General features: G+C 36.7%; 1 protein-coding gene across 4 annotated transcripts in view; it reads right to left on the minus strand.

Moving 5' to 3' along the window:
* DIAPH3 (diaphanous related formin 3) overlaps positions 1–12,975 on the minus strand; it is a 543,832-nt gene extending 530,857 nt beyond the window's left edge. For 3 of the 4 annotated variants that reach the window (XM_074191774.1, XM_074191778.1, XM_074191784.1), the window contains exon 1: positions 12,741–12,975. In XM_074191774.1, the coding sequence (XP_074047875.1) occupies positions 12,741–12,938 (198 nt within the window). In that variant the 5' untranslated portion in view covers positions 12,939–12,975. The remainder of the gene's footprint in view (positions 1–12,740) is intronic. The other variant, XM_074191775.1, reaches the window with a different exon arrangement.
* Between the last annotated feature and the right edge of the window lie 9,515 nt (positions 12,976–22,490).

Consider the following 22,490-nt stretch of genomic DNA (forward strand, 5'->3'; position numbering starts at 1 on the left):
ACTAATAAATGTCTGAGGCCAGTCCTAAAGCCTCAAAGCTACAAAGATATTTGTGGAAGAGAATAGAACTACAGCTATTACAAATATACTTTGTTGGAGTAATGAAAAGCACATTGAATTTAGAATCCAAAAACCATAGGCTTGAGAGGCTAGATAAGCACTTAATCTAAGCCTCACTTTTTTTATCTATAAAATAGATATATTTATACTACCAATTTCACAGGGTAATTATGAATATCAAAGAAGATAACCAATAAGGACTTTGTAAGTCAAAAAGGATTACATAAATGTCAGTTAAAACTGCTTTCATTGTACCAGACAAGCAAAATAGACCATTCAATATTCTTTCTTCTCAGACTAAAAATCATAAAAATTGATTTGTGTTTCTGTGGCAAATCAAGGAAATAGCTAAAGCAATTCCAGGTCTAAGTCTGGGATGAAGAACATCTTAACTGGTTTCAGTAACATCTACTAGGCTTTCTACTACCCTTCATAGAATTCCAATGAGAATCTCAAAGGTACAAAACCTAAAATTCTTATCAGAAAACCAGAAATATCACCCAAATTTAGGATCCAAAAAGTTGAAAATGACAGTCTTGGAAAAATTGTTTAAAATCTATGCTAACTCCAGGGCAACTAGGTGGTGCAGTGGATAGAGCACCTGCCTTGGAGTAGGAGGACCTGAGTTCAGATCTAACTTCAGACTTAGGCAAGTCACTTAACCCCATTGCCTTAAATAAATAAAAAAAATTAAAAAAAAATCAATGCTAACTCAATCCAAACTTTTCTTAAGTATTAATCTTTGTGAGGGCACTTTGTGAAGACAATAAGATAAAATCAAGTGAACTCCTACCCTTAGGAAACTTACTCCATTGTCTGGCTTGATGAAATGATTATTTCTTCTAAAGGCCAAATCATCAACTATAAATTAACAAACCTTCCACAAACAAATAAAAGTGGGACAAGGGAAAGAAGTGTTTAAAAAAAAAAAACCTGGAAGGTCTATTACATCCTGAATGGTGACACACAGGATAACCTATGGAGATCATAGATTCACTGAAAAATGTATCACTATAATAACCTCCCATGACAAAATATCAAAGCCCAGTGTTTCAGTTTCCTCACAAGTGTAACAACTTCATTCGGAATCTATGAAAATGCTTAGAGGCAGCTCCAGATGACCAAATGTAAGACAGATTAAAGGAAACTTAAAGTTATCTTTAAATATATATGTATCACATACATATTTGCATGTGAATGGGGTATTAATAGAGGACCAGCACCTGTGGAGCCCACCTTTAATTCCAACCAGTCTCACAAACTCTCACATGTGATTTCAAGAAGCTGTATCATATCCTGGGGTAAACCAACTTGGCAGAGGCTAAAACAGGTTGAGGGTTACAAAATAGGCCTCAAATCCACTGATGAGTTAAGAGAATGTCTACCCCAAGCATATGAAGGCTCCACCCCTATCCCACAGAATGGGCAGATGAGAATATTGAGTTCCAATGACCTTGAAGGTGGCTGAAGTAGGTCCTGTGTTTGGTCAGTCAAAGTCACTAAGGTAATCCACTACATCTCAAGTCATCAACAGGCCAGAAAGTCTGACTTTCATTTAGCCACTGGATTTCAATAACTGCGGAAGAGAATGAGGTTGATGACTCTGTGCAATTCTGCCTCGCTTAAATCCAATTTACATACAAGACAAGACATCAGGAAGGGCAAACAAAAACATGATCAATTCTTATTGGTTACCTTATGTATATAAATAACTACCTGTGATCATATTTAAAAAAAAGTTCTTGATGGGGGAATAATTTTTCTGTTTTGTTTGTGTATCCCCTATGTATAATAGCATCTGTGGACTGACTCCCTAGGTTTTAGACTATTGCTATAAACTTATCTACTTTCTACCCAGTCCTGAGATTAAGTTACTTGTGAACTTCTGACTGACAGTTTCCCATTTCCTGTCTTGGATCAGTGAACTATAATAACTTTCCTCAAGGGAATTCTTCCTCCTCAGACCCTGCCAATTATCTCTTCACCATCATTTCAATGAGCTTTGGCAGCTGGCATTCTGGCAGCCTTAAATCCTTTAACTGTAGATGATCATTTTTTTTCTGGTCAGTGTCTCTGTCATGCTTTCTGTCTCTGTCTCTGTGTGTCTCTTTTCATACAACTATATTATTCATTTTATTATAGTTATTTGAAGATTTCTAATTTACACAACTATAACTACCTCTAATCTAAGACAAACCACCTGTAGAACACACACACAGAAACAGAGCATACGAGGAGACCTGTTTTTCTGCCTCATCATCACTGTTGAGCTCCAGGCTTCATCCATTTCTGAGAAAGTTAAACCACACACCACACTAATAACCCAAAAAATCGCTTCTATTCAGAATCATTATTTCCCTTTTTGTACTGTTAGCCAATGGAACAGATATAAGGTAGTACCTCAGAATTGCTATAACTAACATTTCTACAATCAATAGCAATGAAATAATAAAAGACCATGGATAGATGAGGTTATCTAGAATTATTTAGTCATTATTCAATGGTATTAAGTGATATTTGGGGGAGAGCTTTGATGAGTTCCTGCCTTTAGTAAGCATGACAGATCAATTCAAAGTGAAGTGGAAGAGGTAGATTCTTTGTGGATTTTTAAATGACATAGGCAAAAAGAGCACTAAAGACTTCAGGCATCTCTGAATGTAGCAACAATGGCTAACAGAAGTTTGTTGAAGACCTTCATTGTTAGAATCTATTAGTCATTAGAATGTTTGACATTCCAGTTAATTCCAAATGGGAGAAATTTAATCTAAACAACCTACCCCACTGATATAGGTGGAAAATGTCCTGGATTAGAATCATTTCAGGTCACACTTTTGATCTACTATATTAACATTTTCTGGGCAGCTAGGTAGCACAGAGGATAGTGATGGGACTGGAGCCAGGAATATAGTTCAGTTACTATGGGACCCTGGTTGCCTCCATTTCTATACTGTTAAAAGAGCTGGAGAAGGAAATGGCCAACTGATTAGTATTGCTTCCAAGAAAACCCAAAATTGTATCATTTATATTTGAAAATAACTCATTAACAACAAAAACATTTTCTCCATTATTTTCTTAAGAATAGAAAATTAGGGGTGGCTAGGTGGTGCAATGGATAGAGCACCAATCCTGGAGTCAGGAGTACCTGAGTTCAAATGTGGCCTCGGACACTTAATAATTACCTAGCTGTGTGGCCTTGGGCAAGCCACTTAACCCCACTGTCTTGCAAAAAAAAAAAAAATAAACTAACAAAACAATAAATCAAGCCCTGATCTGTAGGATTTGCCAGTTTCCACAGTGGAAATGCCCATACTGAAAACTTAATAACTGTTCTCCTAAGTTTGAGCTGAATCCAGCACTCATATAAGTAACCCAAATTATAGCCATAATGCAATAAAAAAAAATAGCAGAAAACTACCATTTATCATATGACTTTAAGTACAGTAATCTGGGTGAACAAGCAAGTAAATTGTGTACTGACTAGAGGAACTGAATTGGATGAGAATCATTAGTGCCCAGATTCAGAGACCTAACCTCCCTAGAAAGGAGAACAATAGGGATGAGCAGAACCAGAAGAACACTGAACACCATAATAACAACATGGAGTTGATAATCAATCTTAATAGTCTTGCTCATTTCATCAGTGCAACAATCAGGGACAATTTTAGGGTATCTCAGATGGAAAATACCATCTATATCCAAAGAAAGAATTGTGGAGTTTAAGCAAAGAATTTTTTTAAAAAAGCTATCTTATTATGTAATTTTGTTATCTCTTATATTTTATTTTTTCCTTAAGGATATGATTTTTCTCTCAGTACATTCAATTTTGATCAATGTATAGCATGGAAACAATATCAGACTGCCTTCTTTGGGAGGTGGGGGAGGGAAGTGAGATTGGAGGACAATTGTAAAATTATTTTAAAAATTAAAAAGAAAAAAGAAAGGAGCATAATATTTTGGCGGTGATTAAAAAGCTTCTCCCTAGCACCCTGGAATATATCTCATTTGTTCCCTCTCTACCCCTATTATACCCCATTCAAAATTTCTTAAACAAATTTTACTCACATCACAATAATATGAGAATATTGAGGTTTGATACTATTTAGGGACAGTTCAAGATTCCCCTTTAATGTTGGAAAAAAAGGTATAAATAGGTATTTCTGTTTACTGTCCAGGATGAATCTGACTATGACAAAATAGAACAAATGAGTATTGCTGAATGGAATCAATTCCATTCCAAGATTCAGTTTTTCAGCATTAAGGCTCCTGAAATAGCATTGGGATCCCCTTCCTAAAAATGCTTCCATAGGCACTCACAATATAATTCTGTTGGTCTTTTTTACCCAATAAGATGTTATTTTTGCAGTTATGACATCATCCAATTGTCTTACTCCTCTGTTTCAACAATGTATTCCAGGACATCAGAGACTTCCATGAAACAAGTAACACTTGTTATTGTTATTGTTCAGTCTGTCTGATTCTTCAGACTGTCCATGAGGTTTTCATGGCAAAGACCTAGATTGGATTGTCTGAGGTCAGACTTAAACTCAGAAAAAGAAATCATCCTGATTCCATGCCCAGCACTCTATCCACTGGGGCACCTAAGCTGCTCCTGAGAAAGGGGAAGCAGCTGAGAAAGTTCTTAATTCATAATGTTATTATTTTTATTAATAGTTCACATTTATATTGCCCTTTAAGGTTTGTAAAACATTTTATGCACTGTTTCAATGATAATGCAAAGTAATAGGTCATATCAAAAAATGTATAAATAGGGGCGGCTAGGTGGCACAGTGAATAAAGCACCAGCCCTGGAGTCAGGAGTACCTGGGTTCAAATCCAGTCTCAGACACTTAATAATTACCTAGCTGTGTGGCCTTGGGCAAGCCACTTAACCCCATTTGCCTTGCAAAAACCTAAAAAAAAAAAAATGTGTGAACAAAATATTACGTAAGGTCTGAGGATTTAAAGAGAAAAAAAATCAGAAGAGAAAGGGACTGTAAAATAATAATACAAATAATAATAGCTCTATCTGCCAGGCAATGTGCTAAACATTTTATATATATTATCTCATTTGATCCTCATAACAATCCATTTTACAGATGAGGAAAAATTAAGACAGAGGCTACGTGAAGCCTAGAGTCACATGATCAGTTAAAGGCTGCAGTCAGATCTAAACTCAAGTCAATGGGGAAAGGGCATTAAATGATTCAGTGAGAAGGCAAGCAGGAAAAAAAAAGGTAGAATCAAGGGTTCCAGGTTGAGACATTAACTGTGCTAAGATGCAGGCTCATCTCATCATTTGATCCCAGGGAGAGGCCTCAGAGGATTGGTAAAGACAAGATTCAAGGACTACTAAACTGGAAAGAATCTAAAAGATCATCACTACAGTTCAAATGTCAGTTAATGGCACAGCTGAGCTGTGTTGTCCAATAGGTAAAACAAGATCAGACAGCAAGATATTAAGAAAGCGGGGTATTTCAACAGTCTTCCTATGGAATCATCTTTTCACACCCTCCAAAATTCATCCCTTCACAGCATAAGGCTGATTGTACAATAAACCTGGAGGCTGACAGAGACTTCTCTGTTCATCAGAAGCCAAAAGAGTGAAAAGGCAGAGAATGGGGTTATGGAGACAAATAAGAAATTAAGAAGGGATCAAAGTGAAATTGGACCATGGGTTCTCTGACTATGACTTCACCAATTTGAAGTACATGGTGTCATTTGGAGTGAATGATTTCCTAAAAACATTCTCCTATGATATCCAAAGGTTGAACCAGTTGTTCAACCCAGGCTAGAACAGCTAATTGAAAAATTTAAAAACAGTGTCCAAGCTGAAGGCCACTAAGTACTAAACTCTGGGATACTCTCAAGGGTACCAAAGATCTTCAAATTCAGTCTCCTCACAGAGAGGAAACAAGAAACTCTTAAACCACTCGCAAGCGTGCACACCCATTTTCAATCCCCCAATTTCACAACTAGTTCACTCAGCATCTGGTCTACATGAAGGAGTTTTGGCTCTATTTATACCTGACCTCCCTGGGTCTCAGCTTTCTTATCTGTATAATGAAGGGGCTACACAAGAAAGCTTCTGAGGCTCCTTCCAACTTTAAATCTATGAGCTTGTAACTCCAGGCTTAAGTCAAGATCTTGGACTCATGTCAAAATAAATGGATGTCAGCACTCCAACTCTCCAAATTTTAGGAATGGGCTAAAAGTACAAAAGATAAGTGGTCAAGAAGGTGAAATCCATCAGCAAGTGGTCATCAGAACTCTATCCACTAGTATTCACATCTCCATGCTACCTCTTTTCCCTTAAAAGCTGGTCCAGGGAAGCTAGGTGGCGCAGTGGATAAAGCACCTGCCCTGGAGTCAGGAGTACCTGGGTTCATATCCAATCTCAGACACTTGATAATTACCTAGCTGTGTGGCCTTGGGCAAGACACTTAACCCCATTTACCTTGCAAAAACCATTAAAAATAATTAATTAATAAATAAATAAATAAATAAATAAATAAGAATTAAAAAGCCGGTCCAATTCTTTGGCCTGGGCTAAGACTTAAGTCCCATATCCCTAGATGAAGCTTCCTGGTGGCCTCTGGCCAGATTGATGAAGCTTCCTTGTCTCTTAATGACATAAAAAGGTCCTGCCCTTTGGACCAGATTGTCAGAAGCAATATGATTGAATTTTTGTTAACCACTGAAAGACCTAGTAAAGTCTTATTTCATTCTAACACCTAAACTAACAGAGAAACAATTTAGTTAGGTCTGTCTCTTATACAATGAGGTTAAAAAATGATATTAATTAGAGGAATGAAAACTTCAAAAAAAATTCAAAAGTAACATCTATCAAATTGAAAAAGACAATGAAAAAAATTCTTAAAATTTTGAAGATGAAAATTGGCACACTGAAAATCTGCCCATCTATTCTGGGGAACAGTTTGGAATTAATTCAAAAAGTCACCTCACTGCTCAGGTCCTCTGATCCCTCAATCCCATCATTGGGATTAAATTCCAAAGAGATTAATGACAGATCCTAAATACATAATCATAGCACTTTTTATGTAAATAGTAGTCAATAATAAGGAAAAAAGATAGAAATAGCAAACACTGAGGAACAGTTGAATAAACCACAAAACACAAATGCAATGAAGTAATTGCAGAGCAAAAAACAAAATTCAATCAAACCACAAGAATAATTTTTAAATAAAGAGAGAGGGCTGTAAATTGGCCCTCAGATTTTCTCTTATGGACAAATGGTTTCCTAAATCATTAAAGCTCTTCCTGAACTTCCAGAACAATATGAAAACTCTATTCTCAACAAGATTAGATAGTCCAATTTTGAAAGGGGCTCTCCACCTTCTCTCCCCAAACTTTTCTCCATATCTAGTTTTGGATTTTAATATTTAGAAAGTTTAGCTACCCTTTAGAAAGGGTTATATGCATGATCTCAATAAAGTAGAAGACATCAAAAGCTCAAGTAGAACTGAGAGTTTGAAGAGTGTCAGAATTCTGTAATAACTAGTATGGTGAAAATGACAATGAGACAAGAGAATACTCAAAGGATTTGAGTGAAGAAGTTAGGTACAATTGAAATCATAAAATCACATAACCTTATATCTTGTATCTTTGTTTTCACGAAGTCAGAAAGATAACAAGTGACAAAGCCAAGAATTAAGTCCAGGTCCTCTGACTTATCAGGATGATCCATCCCTATGACAAGGACAAGATCACCCTTCTTTCCTTACTATTAGCAGGCTCCTTGTTTTTCAGAGCTAAGGTCCAGGGCTGTGCCCTGAGTCTGGCCTAACAACAATCCTCTGCATTCACCCTCAGGAGGAACTCAACCAATAAAATCCCAAAACTGTTTCATACCAGCTTCAGGTGGTACTTGAGCTCAGACAAATACCTGAAGAATCCCTGTTCTGGTAAAGAAACTGCTATGAATCAAACTTGTTTCATTGTTGCTGCTACCCCTCATTGTGAGGACTACAACACACTCCTCCTAGGGAGGCCCTGGCACATACATGTCTGGTTTCCCTTCCTCCAACAATAAAGATAAGCTTATGACCGTTGTTGGTCCTATTTCTAAATTTTGCTTTTATTTTATTTCTTAGAGTTAACTGTGGCTGTAATGAATTGTGTGAGCTCTGATAATTTTCAGAATTAACTGTGGTTGTGAGAGCTTAAGTGACCTCTGATAATTTTAGAGTTAACAGCATTGCATAACCTCTGTGACTTTTGGTCATTTGTTTTCAGATCTGACAGACTCTAAATCAAGAGTTCTTTCCATTTCCAAGCTATCTGCTAAGTAACATATACTTGTTGTGGACCAGGATACTTCTAGACAGCTCAGCAGTTTGAGCCTAGAATTCTGGTTACCTGGGGATGGATCAACAAAAGCACCAAGAGGATAAGGAAATTAAAAGGAAGAATTGATTCCAAATTGATTGGCCCTGGGGCATACCTAAAATCTCAACATTCCTCAGAACTTTTTTACCTTCAAAATCTAGAAGAAATGCTTCTCTCTGACTATAATCTCTCTTCCTCAATCTTTTGTCCTCAATCCTTAAATCTCTTCACCTTCTTCATGACCTCTAACTGAAGGTGGCAATGGGGTTCTGTTACAATAGATGAAAAGAAATGATTTCTAGAGGCTAATTCTTCTCATATTGGAAAGTCTTTCATTTGCCAATCTGAGTCCTGTTGTACCATTGTATGATTAGTTCGGGGGAAAAAAATATGATCCTAATGATACTAAAAGAACCAACATCAAAGGCCAGAATAAAAAATGAAAACCCTTTCAGAGCTTATGTCCATATTAAATCCTTTCAAAACAATTGGACAAGAATGTATGAAGCACAAGAATGTGTGCCAAGCACAGTAAAGTCCTACAGAGAAAGACAAAAAAAATAAAATTATCTCTATTCTGAATGGGAAACATGTCTATAGATGTTGACACAACTTAGAAGGAAGGTAGCCCAGCTGGATAGTCAGTCACCTTTGTAGCCCAAGGCCCCTTGAGTGTCTGTTCCTCAATCTCTACACCCCATCAACTGCCAAGACCTTCCTCCTTTCCCACACACAAACTAAAGATACAAACTTAAAGATCAAAACTGCCCAAAGACTTTTGGAGTGCTCTCTATTCACAACAGCTTGCCAATATATACTGTCCCCTGCCTTAATAGAATGCAAACTAGGAGGACAATTATTTTTTATTCTTATCTTTGGATCTCAAGTGCAAAGCACATAGTAGCAACAATCAAGGTGTTTAACTTAATGGAATAAATTCAAGGGAGAGGCCAAAGTCATTTCAAGGAATGGAGAAAGCTCTCAAAACTGGAGAGAATCATGAAAGGCCTTAGGTAGGAGGGAGTACTTGAGATAAGCCTTTCTTGACTCAAGATTTCAAAAGACAAAAAGTGAGAACACCTCAAGCCCAGAGAGGGAAGATAAGAGCATCATGTAGAGGGGAAAAGGTCCATGGACCACCTTGGTTAGAACACAGAGTGAGGAGGAGTAACATGAAATCAACCGTACAACAAGGCTTTAAATACCAAACAGAGCTAAATGTGTGTTATTCTAAAAGCAACTAAAGACACTAAAAGCTCTTCAATCAAGATAGATTGGTGAAGGGGGAGCCTTGAACAAGGTGACTAATTAAGAGGCCAGTTAGCCTAGCTAATATGGTGCTTTAAGATTTGCAAAGCACTTTACAAATGCTATCTCATTTGATTCTCACAACAACCCTTATCATCCACATTTAACTAATGAGAACTAAGACAGACAGAGGTTATTAAGTATCAGAAGGTACATTTGAACTCAGGTCTTCCAGACTCCAGATCCAGCACTCAGTCCACTGCAACAATTCAAATAGAAAATGAAGAAGGTTCAAACTAGCTAGGAACCAGAGTGAAAGGATGTGGACAAATACAAGCAAGACATTGTTGTGGAGGCAGAATTAGAAAGACTTAGCAGAGTATTAATTGTCAGAGAAATTTGTTAGATCTATAAAATTCTGTTTTTTTAATTTCTTGTGCTTATTCTTGGCAGTGTGGAGCTAAATCTGTCAATGCCAAATTAGATTCTTCCCCTCCCCCTTTAATTAAGGGAGTTTTTGTTATTGTATGACTTACAAAGGAGGATATGATAGCCCTAAGTTTCTGTGGCTTTTTCAAAGTGTTTTCTTAAGAGGTAGTAGACATGATTCAGCACTTCTTTTTCTCTTTCCTACTGATAGTTACATCTCTACCAAGACTTCTAAAGTCTGCTGTGGTTGGGAAAGTTCTCAGGCCACCTCAAAGTGAGCTTATGGGTCTCTTTAATCAAATTAGAAAGTTTGTGGTCAACAGAATTATTCTAAATTCTACCATTACAACACCTTCAGAGCTCCCCTGCCTCCTTTTCCCAGACTCTGAGACTCAGTATGTAAAGGATGCTTTCTCAGAGCAGTACTTTGTATAGTGATATTAAGGTCTTCTCTACATTGAGAGTGGTGATGTAAGAATGCCTCATGTCCCTTTATAGTTGCAGGTTCTCCTGTAGTATATATGGTGTCAATTCTCAGTACACACTTAAATACCAGCTTTTTCTATATTCTGAAATAACAGTTCAGTAACTAGTTTCATCTCATAAGTAAGACCACTTCTGACATCAGCTTAAATGTTAACAGGTTTCTTTTTCTTAACATGTTTCTTTCTGATAAACTTCACTGTTAAAGGTCATAGTATATTATATCCAAGGATAAGGGTGAAGGAAAGTATTGGTACCAGTTTTCATATGCTTACAATAAATCATGTTTAATTTTGTTTGTTTGCTAAATGGGAATGCACTTTTTAAAAGGAAAGAAAAGAAGTCATTTTATGAAAATGTTTGTATACATCGACTTATATGTAAAATATTGTTTTATCTCCCAAAAAATATCAATAAAAATGAATGGCTTCTTAGTGTAAAAAAAAAAAAGAAAAGACTTAGCAATTAATTGATTGAATGTAGAGATGATTGAGAATGACTCAGAGGTTGAAAACATAGGAGATGAAAGGTGAAACAAGAAGGTTGTAGAAGCCCCCCAAAATAGGAAATGTGAGAAGGATGGGATTCAAGAGAAAGGTAACAAGCTCCATTCTGAATGTCTTGAGTTTGAAATCTCAATTGCACATCCAGGTAGAGATTGCAAATTCAGGACAGAACTTCAAATGAGAAATGAAAGATGAACTTAGCAATCATCTTCAGAATGAGAGGCATGATGGTAGCGTGTATAGAAAACTATCCTCTAATTAACACAGATGTCTAGAGCCTGTCCAGACCCTGTCCATAGCACTATTCTACAGAGAGATTAATTATTGAAGCCCTGAGTGTTCAGGTCCAGCCTCATACCCTTACCATTGAGCAAGTCATTTAACCCCTATCCCCACCAGTTTTCTCAAAAGTAAAATAGAATTGGGGCAGCTAGGTGGTGCAGTGGATAGAGCATCGGCCCTGGAGTCAGGAGTACCTGAGTTCAAATGTGACCTCAGACAATTAATAATTACCTAGCTGTGTGGCCTTGGGCAAGCCACTTAACCGCACTGGCCTTGCAAAAAAAACCTTAAAAAAAAAGGTAAAAAAATAGGATTAATAGCACCTACCTTCCAAGGTTGTTGTGAAAAATCAAATAAAACTATTTGTAAAGTGCTTTGCAATCTATAAAATCCCATATAAATGCTAGCTATTGTTAAGAGTATGAAAGGAGAGGAATGCCAAGGATAAAGCCCTGGGTATATACCCACACTTAGCTGGAAAGAAGATGATGATTCAGCAATGGAACTGACATTTAACCCACCACATTCCTCATCTGTGATTATTTTTGAAAATATTCCAACTTTGGTCATCATATGCATGCCACCCCTGTTATTGCTAATCAGTGTTTTAGGTAGCCCTTGTTATTTCCAACTCCTGTTACTGCCAACCAAATAGTTTTATATAATCCTTGCTACTGCTAACCAAAAATGACGTCGAATGATACACTAATAGTTTTGGCACTTTTACCCGTGTTTTTCCATCAATTCACAGCAATGCCTACTTATCTGTCGCAGACATCATAAAGCATACCACAATAGAATTGTTCTGTGTCAGATCAAAAACAAGAATCAACTTCCACGTTGGACTCATCCTAAACAGACAATCTGAGACTCTATATGAGATTGGCAGAAGATAAAATAATAATGGCTAGATAACTTCCAAGCTGGAAATACCAAAAAAGATGACAGACGGACAAGGGGGCGGCTAGGTGGCACCCGGGTTCAAATCCGACCTCAGACACTTAATAATGACCTAGCTGCGTGGCCTTGGGCAAGCCGCTTAACCCTGTTTCTTGAAAAATCTAAAAAAGAAGAAAAGATGACAGACAAAATCCAAGCCTCGAAAGCTATGACTCCTTCTGCCTGTTCTTCCGACTTATACTATAAACACATTCCTCAGGGGTGACTACCAGACCCGCGGCCCCGCCAAGTTTTAAAATTAAGCACATCCATTCCCATCATGCACGTTTTCTAACCAGCCCGAAACCGACACTGGGGGACGACTTGGCAGAATTTTATTAAAATTGGTCAAACTCGGGAAAAAGTCAGCAGCGGCGTTGCCCGGGCCGTGAGGTGGGGCCGGGGCGCGGATGGCGGGGCGGCCCAGGCCGGCCGGGGCGTACTTACGAACTTGGCTCTCTTCTCCCCCGGCTCCTCGGCCGCTGCGTGGCCCGCGGCGAGGCCCTTCCGCCGCTGCGGTCTGCCGCCCCGGCCACCGCGGGAGGAGGACGAGGACGAGGAGGAGGAGGACGACGAGGAGGACGAGGACGGCGCCCCGGCCAGACCGTGCGGCTGGTGGGGACGCCGAGGCCGGCTCCTCTCCATCCTCCCCGAGCCCTGGCGGCGGCGGCGGCGCAGGAAGCCCCGGATGCGGCCAAACCCAACCGTCGTCCGAATACTCCCGCCACCGCCGCCCCGCCCCCGGCTCGGCCAATCCGCAGCCTCCCGGGACGTGACACGTGAGCATGAAAGCCCGCCCTCTTTCCGCGGAGCCTTAGCTTATTGGTCAGAGTTGTCAAACCGGGAGCCGAGGACTTGGGTGTTTTATGTACTAGTTCTCCCGGGAGAGAGCGGTGACTCGGTGGTCGCGCCTTATTGGCCAGCTCTGTTTCCCACTGGCCCGCCGAGCTTATCCCCCCCGCCGCGCGCATCACCGTGTCGCCATGGCTGCTGGGAAATGTAGTTCTAGTTCATTTTCTCCTGACCCTGACATCTCTACAAGCTTTGAGTTTGTTCAGAAACTGCAGGTCCCGGTGGGACGCTCTAACCCCCTCAATATGCCAAAGATCAACCAAAAGAAAAAAAAAAGCTGTTCCTCCTCTGATCCCCCATACTGCAAAGGACTGGGGATGAAAAGAGCCTACATATTTCTGGTCTTACTGCCCCAAGCCCCCCAGTCAGGCCTTGTTTCAAGGAAGGAAGGCAAGAGCAGCAGACTCATTTTATTTATTTGTTTGTTTGTTTGTTTGTTTGTTTGTTTAATTATTTAGTTATTTAATTGTTTGTTTGTTTGACTGATTAATTATTTAGTTATTTAATTGTTTGTTCATTTAGTTATTTGTTTGTTTGATTATTTAATTAATTGTTTGATTATTTAATTATTTAATTATTTGTTTGATTGATTAATTATTTAGTTATTTAATTAATTGTTCGTTTGTTTGATTATTTATTTAGTTATTGAATTAATTGTTTGTTTGATTATTTAATTATTTAGTTATTGAATTGTTTGTTTATTCATTCATTTATTTATCTATTTATTTATTTATCTGTTTATTCATTCATTTATTTATTCGTTCATTCATTCATTTGTTCATCTATTTATTTATTTATTCATTTCTTTATTTACTTATTCATTTATTTATCTATTTATTTATTCATTTTATTCATTTATTTATTCGTTCATTCATTCATTTGTTTGTTCATCCATTTATTTATTTATCTATTTATTTATTCATTCATTTATTCATCTATTTATTTATTCATTTTATTCATTTATTTATTCGTTCATTCATTCGTTTGTTCATCTATTTATTTATTTATTCATTTCTTTATCTATTTCTTTATTCATTTATTTATCTACTTATTTATTCATTTTATTCATTTATTTATTCATTCATTCATTTGTTCATCTATTTATTTATTTATTCATTCATTCATCTATTTATTTATTCATTTTATTCATTTATTTATTCATTCATTCATTCATTTGTTCATCTATTTATTTATTTATTTATTCATTTCTTTATCTATTTATTTATTTATTCATTTATTTATCTATTTATTTATTCATTTTATTGATTTATTTATTCGTTCATTCATTCATTTGTTTGTTCATCTATTTATTTATTTATTTATTCCCTTATTTATCTGTTTATTTATTCATTCATTTATCTATTTATTCATTTATTTATTCGTTCATTCATTCATTTGTTTGTTCATCTATTTATTTATTTATTTATTCGTTTATCTGTTTATTTACTTATTCATTTATTTATCTATTTATTCATTTTATTCATTTATTTATTCGTTCATTCATTCATTCGTTTGTTCATCTATTTATTTATTTATTTATTCATTTATGTATCTATTTATTTATTCATTCATTTATTCATTCATTTGTTTGTTTATATACTTACATATTTATATATTTATTTATATGTTTGTGTATTTGTTTAATTATTTATTTCTCTATCTATTTATTTAACTATTTATCTATTTTGGCAAGGCAATGGGGTCATCTTCAGAGAGAGAGTGAAGCATATTTTTTTCTCATTATTTTTCTTGGGGTTTTTTCCTACATGGCTGATATGGGAAAATGTTTTGCATGTCTTCACATGTATAAAGGATACTTCTGCCTTCCCAATGGATAGTGAAAAGACTTGGAGGGAAGAACAGAATTTGGAACTCAACTATTTTTTTTTTAATGTTAAAAGGGGCAGCTAGGTGGTACAGTGGAGAGAGCACCGGCCCTGGAGTCAGGGGGACCTGAGTTCAAATTTGCCCTCAGACACTTAATAATTGCCTAGCAGTGTCACCTTGGGCAAGCCACTTAACCCCATTGCCTTGCAAAAAAAAAAAACAACTAAAAAAAATGAGTCCATTGCTTAGAGCTTGGTCCTTACCTTACTTCCTTGAAGCAAGGATAGACTGGGGAACTTGGGGGCAGTAAGACCATAAATATGTAGCAAATGATGGTTGTTGAAGCTTTCGCTGTGCTGATGGGAAGAATTGTTGCAAAAGAGGGTAAAAAAAGCACATAATTTATTATAGTTCAGCACCAGAAGAGAGAGAGGTAGAAAATATAAAGAAATCTGTTATTTATTTTTAAGGCTACTACATGTACATATCTAAATATGTATCCTAATAACAGCAATATGTTACTAATCCTGAAGGGATATATCATATTTCATAAGATATTACCTGCATGGTTGAGGTCTGTGAATGGAGAACATAATGAAGGACTTGTTATTACCATTACTGTAAGTCATAGTCAATATACCTCATCCAGTAAAATGTCCTATTTAGTACTTCCTAATACCACTTAACACTCATCTACCATCAGAGTTATGTCTGTCTTTATTTCTCTGTAGAAATACCCAAAGAAAGGCAGTTTAACTTAATTCTCATTTATTCAATCACCTTCGGACCCCTAGTCAGGAACCAAGAAGATGTGGAAATAAACAATAGGAAATTTTTCAATAAGAAAATACCATGGGGGCAACTAGGTGGTGCAGTGGATAGAGCACCAGCCTTAGAGTCAAGAGTACCTGAGTTCAATTCTGAATTCAGACACTTGGTGATTACCTAGTTGTGTGGCCTTGGGCAAGCCACTTAGTCCCATTTGCCTTACAAAATCCTAAAAAACACCAAAAATAATAACATAAGAATGATTTAGGTTATGCTCAAAGACCTCTAATGTCCTTTCCAATTCTGAGATGATCCTGTAATGCCCCTTTAGATTTCAAATCCTTGGCCAGTGAGCCCAAATACTCCCTCTAAATTAGTCCTGCTCACACATACTTGAACATAGAAGTAGATCTTCCTGTCCAAAAGACCTAAACATGATAATAGTCTAAGTTTTTGTTAGGGGTATCCTGGAAATGCTTTGGAGAGGAACTGTTAAATTTTCAGTATGAATATTTATACCTCTGAAATCAATAACTGCTGCAAATAGGCTTCATTATGTTTTCTTGATTGTGTAGACTTAGAAAAATAGTGGAGACCATGTTAATAATGCAACTTAAACTTAGAAATGTAATCCCCCCCCCCAGAGCAACTGCAAAACATTGACTATTACAGTCCTGTCTATAGGTGATAGAGAAGAAACAAACAAAATACAACCCCAAAACTGTAATGCCTCCCCCCTAGTCTTATCCCTCTCCCCCACATGGTACCCTCAGCCCTAAAACTCACACTCACAGCTTAGAGTTCCCAGAGGATGACTAGTCCAGGTTCAAGGTAGTCTGTGAATTCATTTTCCTAGAACTTTAGTTCACCAGCCCCAACCTATACTTTTATCTTTAGTAACTAGTGAACACAATTAGCACCAAGTCAAAGGCATTAAGATTTTACTGTAAGTATAGTGGCTACAAAATGTTTCCTCAATAAATTTGGAGCAAACCCTTCTATAAATTCAGAATCAGTTGGAAAAGCGGGTATGTTCATAGGGTTCATTAGTAAAGGCACCCATTTAGGGAATACATGTGGCTAAGAACCCTCAAGATCTAATGTTTTTTAAGGCTTTTTTCCCTGCTCTGGGCACCATTTGCTAATTATGACACTCTACTGGACTCTCTGCCTCCTCCCTGAACATGTACTTCTACAGTTAGATATATTGACTGATGAAGGGAGGAAAAAGAAATTTCTCCAGTAAAAGTCAAAAGTGAACTCCCTCTTCAAAGTTGGATTCTTCTTCCAAAACCAAAGCTCACACTCTTCAGAGCAGCTCTCTATCTCAAATGACTGCCTAGAGCAGTGACTCTCAAACTCCTTTATACTCTTAAAAACTGAGGGCCCTTCAAATGGCTGTTTTTATGGAGGCTTTATCAATTGATAGTTACCATAACAGAAATTATAATATCTTAATAGTAGTATGAAAGTTATTATTAAAAAGCATGAAAGGATTTCAGAAATTCTCCAGGGATCCCTAGGCCCACTTTGAGAAGCACTATTTTAGAGGCTATGTCTTACTTTTTGAAGGACCATTTAAGACTAATATGAAAATCTGTTTTACATATTTGCACAGATATTACATACATCAGAGGCAGGATGGGAAGAAGTAAAATTTAGAATTCAAAATCCTTCAAAAAAGAATTTTGAAAGTTGTCTTTACATGTAATTGGAAAAAAATAAAATACTATAACTTTTTTTTAAAAAGGACTATTTGAGACATTGCATAATTTTAAGTCAATCATTGATTAGCTGCCCTCTAATTGCATCACACTTCATGGAGAAACTTCTTCACACTTGATATGAAAAAAAAAGTACAGATTCTTCTTTGCACTGCATTTAAGACTATAAAGTTTCATTATCTCAGTTATCTACCCCTTACCTACTCTTTCGTTTCATCACTTGAGCTGAGGACAAATCAAGTGAACAAGGAATTCATTCAACTCCACTACCACCACCACTCAAGACACATTGAAAAAGCAAATATATAAGATTTTATAATCAATTCATCTCTTTATGAACAAAAGTGCAGACTATAAAGTAAAATTGTTGTTGAGTGGTTTCTGACTCTCCATGACCCCATTAGGAGTTTTTCTTGGCAATTGATATTGGACTGGTTTGCCATTTCCTTCTCCAGCTTATTTTACAGATGAGTATCTGAGGCAAACAAATTCAAGCAACTTGCTCAGGGTTACACAGTTAGTAAGTGTCTGAGGATGGATTTGAACTCAGGTCCTCCTGGCTCCGGGGTCATATTCTTTCTACTGCACCACCTAGTTACCCTAAGGTAAAATTATGAGTTCTCAAAGGAACAATACAAGATGTTATTTCTCATGTAATTTTTAACAATGTATTTCAAACTTTACATAGATCATTAGGGAGCAAGGTGTTTTTTAATTTCCATGTGTCCCCCAAAACCACATCTCAACAGCAATGCAACAGTAAATTAAGTAGTGTAAGGAATAAAAATAATATTTATGATGGCGAAGATTTGGGAAGTACAGGCAATAGTAAATCAGGGTGTTATCTGTCAAAGATTTCAGTTGAAGTCACTTCCTTTGAGTCATGAAATGGAGATAACTCCAGTTCTTTCTAAGAAAACAAGTTCCTACTATTGAATTAGAACCCTTCCTTCCATATTGTTCACAGCTACTCTATTCTTTGTTGCCCCTGTCAACTGCACTTATTTATCCTTCATAAGTATTGTCATGAGGATCAAATGGGAGAATATATTTAAAGCATATTGCAAACTTTAATCTCTACATAGATGCTAGTTGTTATTTCCATCTCACAAGAAAACAATCTTCAAAAAGGAACAAAACAATATAGCTTTTCATCAAGTTGATATAACATTTTTAGTTCTATGATAAAAGTCAGTACATTAAATAGAGCATTAGGTTTGAAGTCATAAAGACCTGAATTCAAATTTAACCTCAGACAATTAAGAGACTTAATCTCTGTCTCCTTCAGTTTTATCTACTATAAAGTGGGGATAATATTAACATCTATCTTTCAAGGTGTAATGATCAAACAAGATAATATTTATGAAGTGCTTAGCAGGGGCATCCTGGAATGTGGAGGACCTGAGTTCAAATCTAGCCTCAGCTACATAATGCTTAATAGTTGTGGAAATCACTTAATCTTATTGCCCTGAAAACGCCCCCCCCAAAAAATAACAGAATATCTTAGCACATGGGAGTTACTTCTAAATATTTTTTTCTTCTCAGATTCCAGGTTTTTAGAACTTGTTTTGGATACAGTGGATACAGTGGTATGGAGTGTGGTAAGTGGTACAATGGATAGTGTCTGAGCTGAAGTAAGGAAGACTCATTTTCCGGAGGTCATAACTGTGTGATCCTAGGCAAATGATTTAACTCTGTTTGCCTCAGTTCCTCATGTAAAATAATCCGAGGAAGGAAATGACAAACCACTCTAATTTCTTTGCCAAGAAAAACCCAAATGAAGTCACAAAGGGTCAGGCATGATTGAACAACAAAAAGAACTTATTTGAGTTCATTTTACCTCCATTCACAGAAACCCTATGGAACCTCCCCTGAACAATCAGAATTAATCAGCCTTCCCAACAATTCAAAAAAGACATTCATTTAAAATAGATTGAAAGGCATATAACAAGAAATGAAAATCAAATAGCAGTCATTTTATTTACCCTTTCCAGGCTACAATTTCCCCAAATCCCAGAGAATTGAATTTCTTTTTCTTTTTTCAAGGTAGTGGGGTTAAATGACTTGTCTAAGGTCACATAGGTAGGTAATTATTAAGTGTCTAAGGTCAGATTTGAGGTTCAGATTCTCCTGACTCCAGGGTGGGTACTCTATCCAGAGAATTGAATTTCTAAGTACACCCTGTGGATTCTTGTATCGGCTTTCAGGATAAGTCCTATATACTAGTAGAAGAAGAAAAGAGGCTTTTTCACTCCCTTCTCTTGGTATTCCTCTTGATGCACTATCAGCATGCTACAGCAATCTAGGGGAGGGCAAAAGGACTTTCTGCAAATTGCCCAATCTATGATTCGAACATCACATCAGAATCTGAATGACATTGAATCTTAATTCTGGAATTACAGAACCTTGAAGTCTTACAATATAGTTTTTTAGAAAAATAATACTGGGAGGGTCTATAACCTTTATTTCCAGTTTGCTGCATTTGTGTTCATTTTCTTCCCTGATGCTTCCCACATTCTATCTTTTCCAAGACTTCACTGGAAGTTCCCATCAGACACTATAAATGCCTCCATCCAAACAGAGTCCACTGGGGAAGTATCACCTCCTCTTTTTGTGCTCTGAGCAACCTTGTGGGAAATATTTTTCCCAAACAGAACACACACAAACATATACAGACACAGACACACACAGACACACACACACACACACACACACACACACACACTTCTGTTTCCTCAGACAGAGTAACAGATACTAAGGAGAAAGCAAATATTCATTACAGAACAAATGTTTGCCATGGAGTTAAGCACATCCTTATTGCCACAGTCACAAAACTGTGTGTTTAACAGGGTCAAGAAGATCTTGCTATCATAATGAGGCATAGTAGTAACTCTAAAGTGGGTGTGAAAAAGCAAAATTATTTTTGTGGATGTGTGTGATTCTTCTTAAAATACATTTAAGCAATTTGTGCTCTGATAAGTTTTCTCCAGGGTCTTTTTCTGTAAGTTCAGATGGAAATTCTTCATAGGGAATGTAATTAGTACAACACTGTTTAATGTCATGCTTAATGGTTTCCCAGAATGTTTTGATTAGAAAATTAATCTGTCTATGTTTGCAGATGATAGAGCTGTTTAAAGGAGAACAGAGATCTTCCTATTAGCGTGAGTCTCTTCTTTTGACAGTGGTGGATTTCATTACCTGGTCCCATTCCCAAATTTTGAAATAGATGGGGGGAGGGGTTAAAGGAATCAAGTAATTTCAAGTATTGACATAAAAAATACATTTAATTTCATCTCAAAGGGAATTACTAAGGCCCAAATAAATTGTAGAAGTTATTTTGATGATGAAATAATTTGCTAGGCAAGAACTAACAATATCAGTGTCGTTCAAGCAAAAAGGAAACTCCATCAACTCATACAGTTTGGCATCCAGAGAGCAGAACCAGGAGCAACAGAGAGAAGTTCAGATTTAATGTCATTAAATCTAATAAATGGATTTCTACAAAGAGTTGATTGAAAAGCCTTGACAGTCAAATGGTCTTCAAGTTAAAGGTGGAGACTATTTAGTGGTCATTATTTGGGGGCCAAGGGGAGAGGAACGGTGTTGGACTAGATACCTAATAAGGTTAGTTTCTTACAACTCTGAAATTCTGTGATTCTGTGAATTCACAGCTCCATCCAACAATTAGTATTTATTCAGTGTCTTCTTTAGATAGGCAATGTACTTCGTGTTAAAATGAAACAATCCCAGCCCTCATGAGGCTTATATTAATTATCTAGTGTAACATGTTGGTGTTTATCTTTCTTTCTCAAAAAAGACTGACATCAGGGAGGTAGCATCAACCCAGCCAAGAGAATGGAATTTGAGGAGAGGGTGCTAAGATAAGTCACCAAGCTCACTTTCCTTCCAGAGTCATCTGGATCCAGTGGCCAGATATGGATCAGGAAGACTGGAAATGGTCCTGAAGGAGAGGCAATTAGGGTTAAGTAACTTGCCCAAAGTAACACAGTATCAAGTGTCTGTTGGTAGATTTGAATTCAGATCCTCCTGACTCCAGGGCTGGTACTCTATCCACTGCCCCCACCTAATACACAAACTATCCACTAACCACTTGGAGAGGTTCAGGAGTGAATTTACTATTTATTTCACTAGGTTACTATGAAACATCACATAGCTGACTGCCATAACTCAGTACGTGCAAAGTCTTCACTCCACCCAAATTTATTTCCCTCTAAATTAGCTTTTTGAAATGTGGGTGGGGAAGCTCTCAGTCTCACTTTGCTGAAAGGCAAATCTTAATCCACCCTCTTCATCCCTCCTCTCAGAAAGGTTCTAGCTCCTTCCCTTTATGTAAACAAAGAAGGAATTCAGGAGAATCTAAACTATTTTTGGTTTTCTTTTTTTTAATTAAATTTTTTTCAATTATTAAATAGTTATTTTTCCTCCCTCCTTTTCTATCATCCCACTAGAAAAAAAAACAAAGTTAAGTTCTAGTAACAAATAAGCATAGTTAAACAAAACAATTTTCATTTAGGTCACATCCAACAATATATGACTCATTCTTCATATTAGTCTAATATTAATCTATCAGGTGGGCAGTCCTCTTTATCACTGGTCAGATTTGTACTCTATGAAAATCACTTTAGCAGCCACGTGGAAGGTAAATTGGCATAAGAAAAGAAATGAATTATGAAAACTAATTGGGAGGCTATTGCAGTAATACAAATAAGATTATTTTAATGTTGTAATAGTATGCCTGTTGTCCCACTGCCTACCTCACTCTCATTGAATTTTGTTGTTTTTAATTATCTTTGACAATTTAATGAGTTTAAGATTAGTATAATGTTCTTTTAGAGTTATTCAGTTTATTACTCCACTAATTCAGATCAGTACCCTACCCAAGAGGCAGATAGATGGCAGAATCTCAGATTATAACCCTGGGCAAGTCATTTAACTCTGACTCAGTTTTCTCAACTATAAACTTCTTTAAAATAGGAAAATGACTTCTATGTTCAAAATTATTTTT

Source organism: Macrotis lagotis, chromosome 6, assembly GCF_037893015.1.
Source record: "Macrotis lagotis isolate mMagLag1 chromosome 6, bilby.v1.9.chrom.fasta, whole genome shotgun sequence".
Lineage (NCBI taxonomy): Eukaryota > Metazoa > Chordata > Mammalia > Peramelemorphia > Peramelidae > Macrotis > Macrotis lagotis.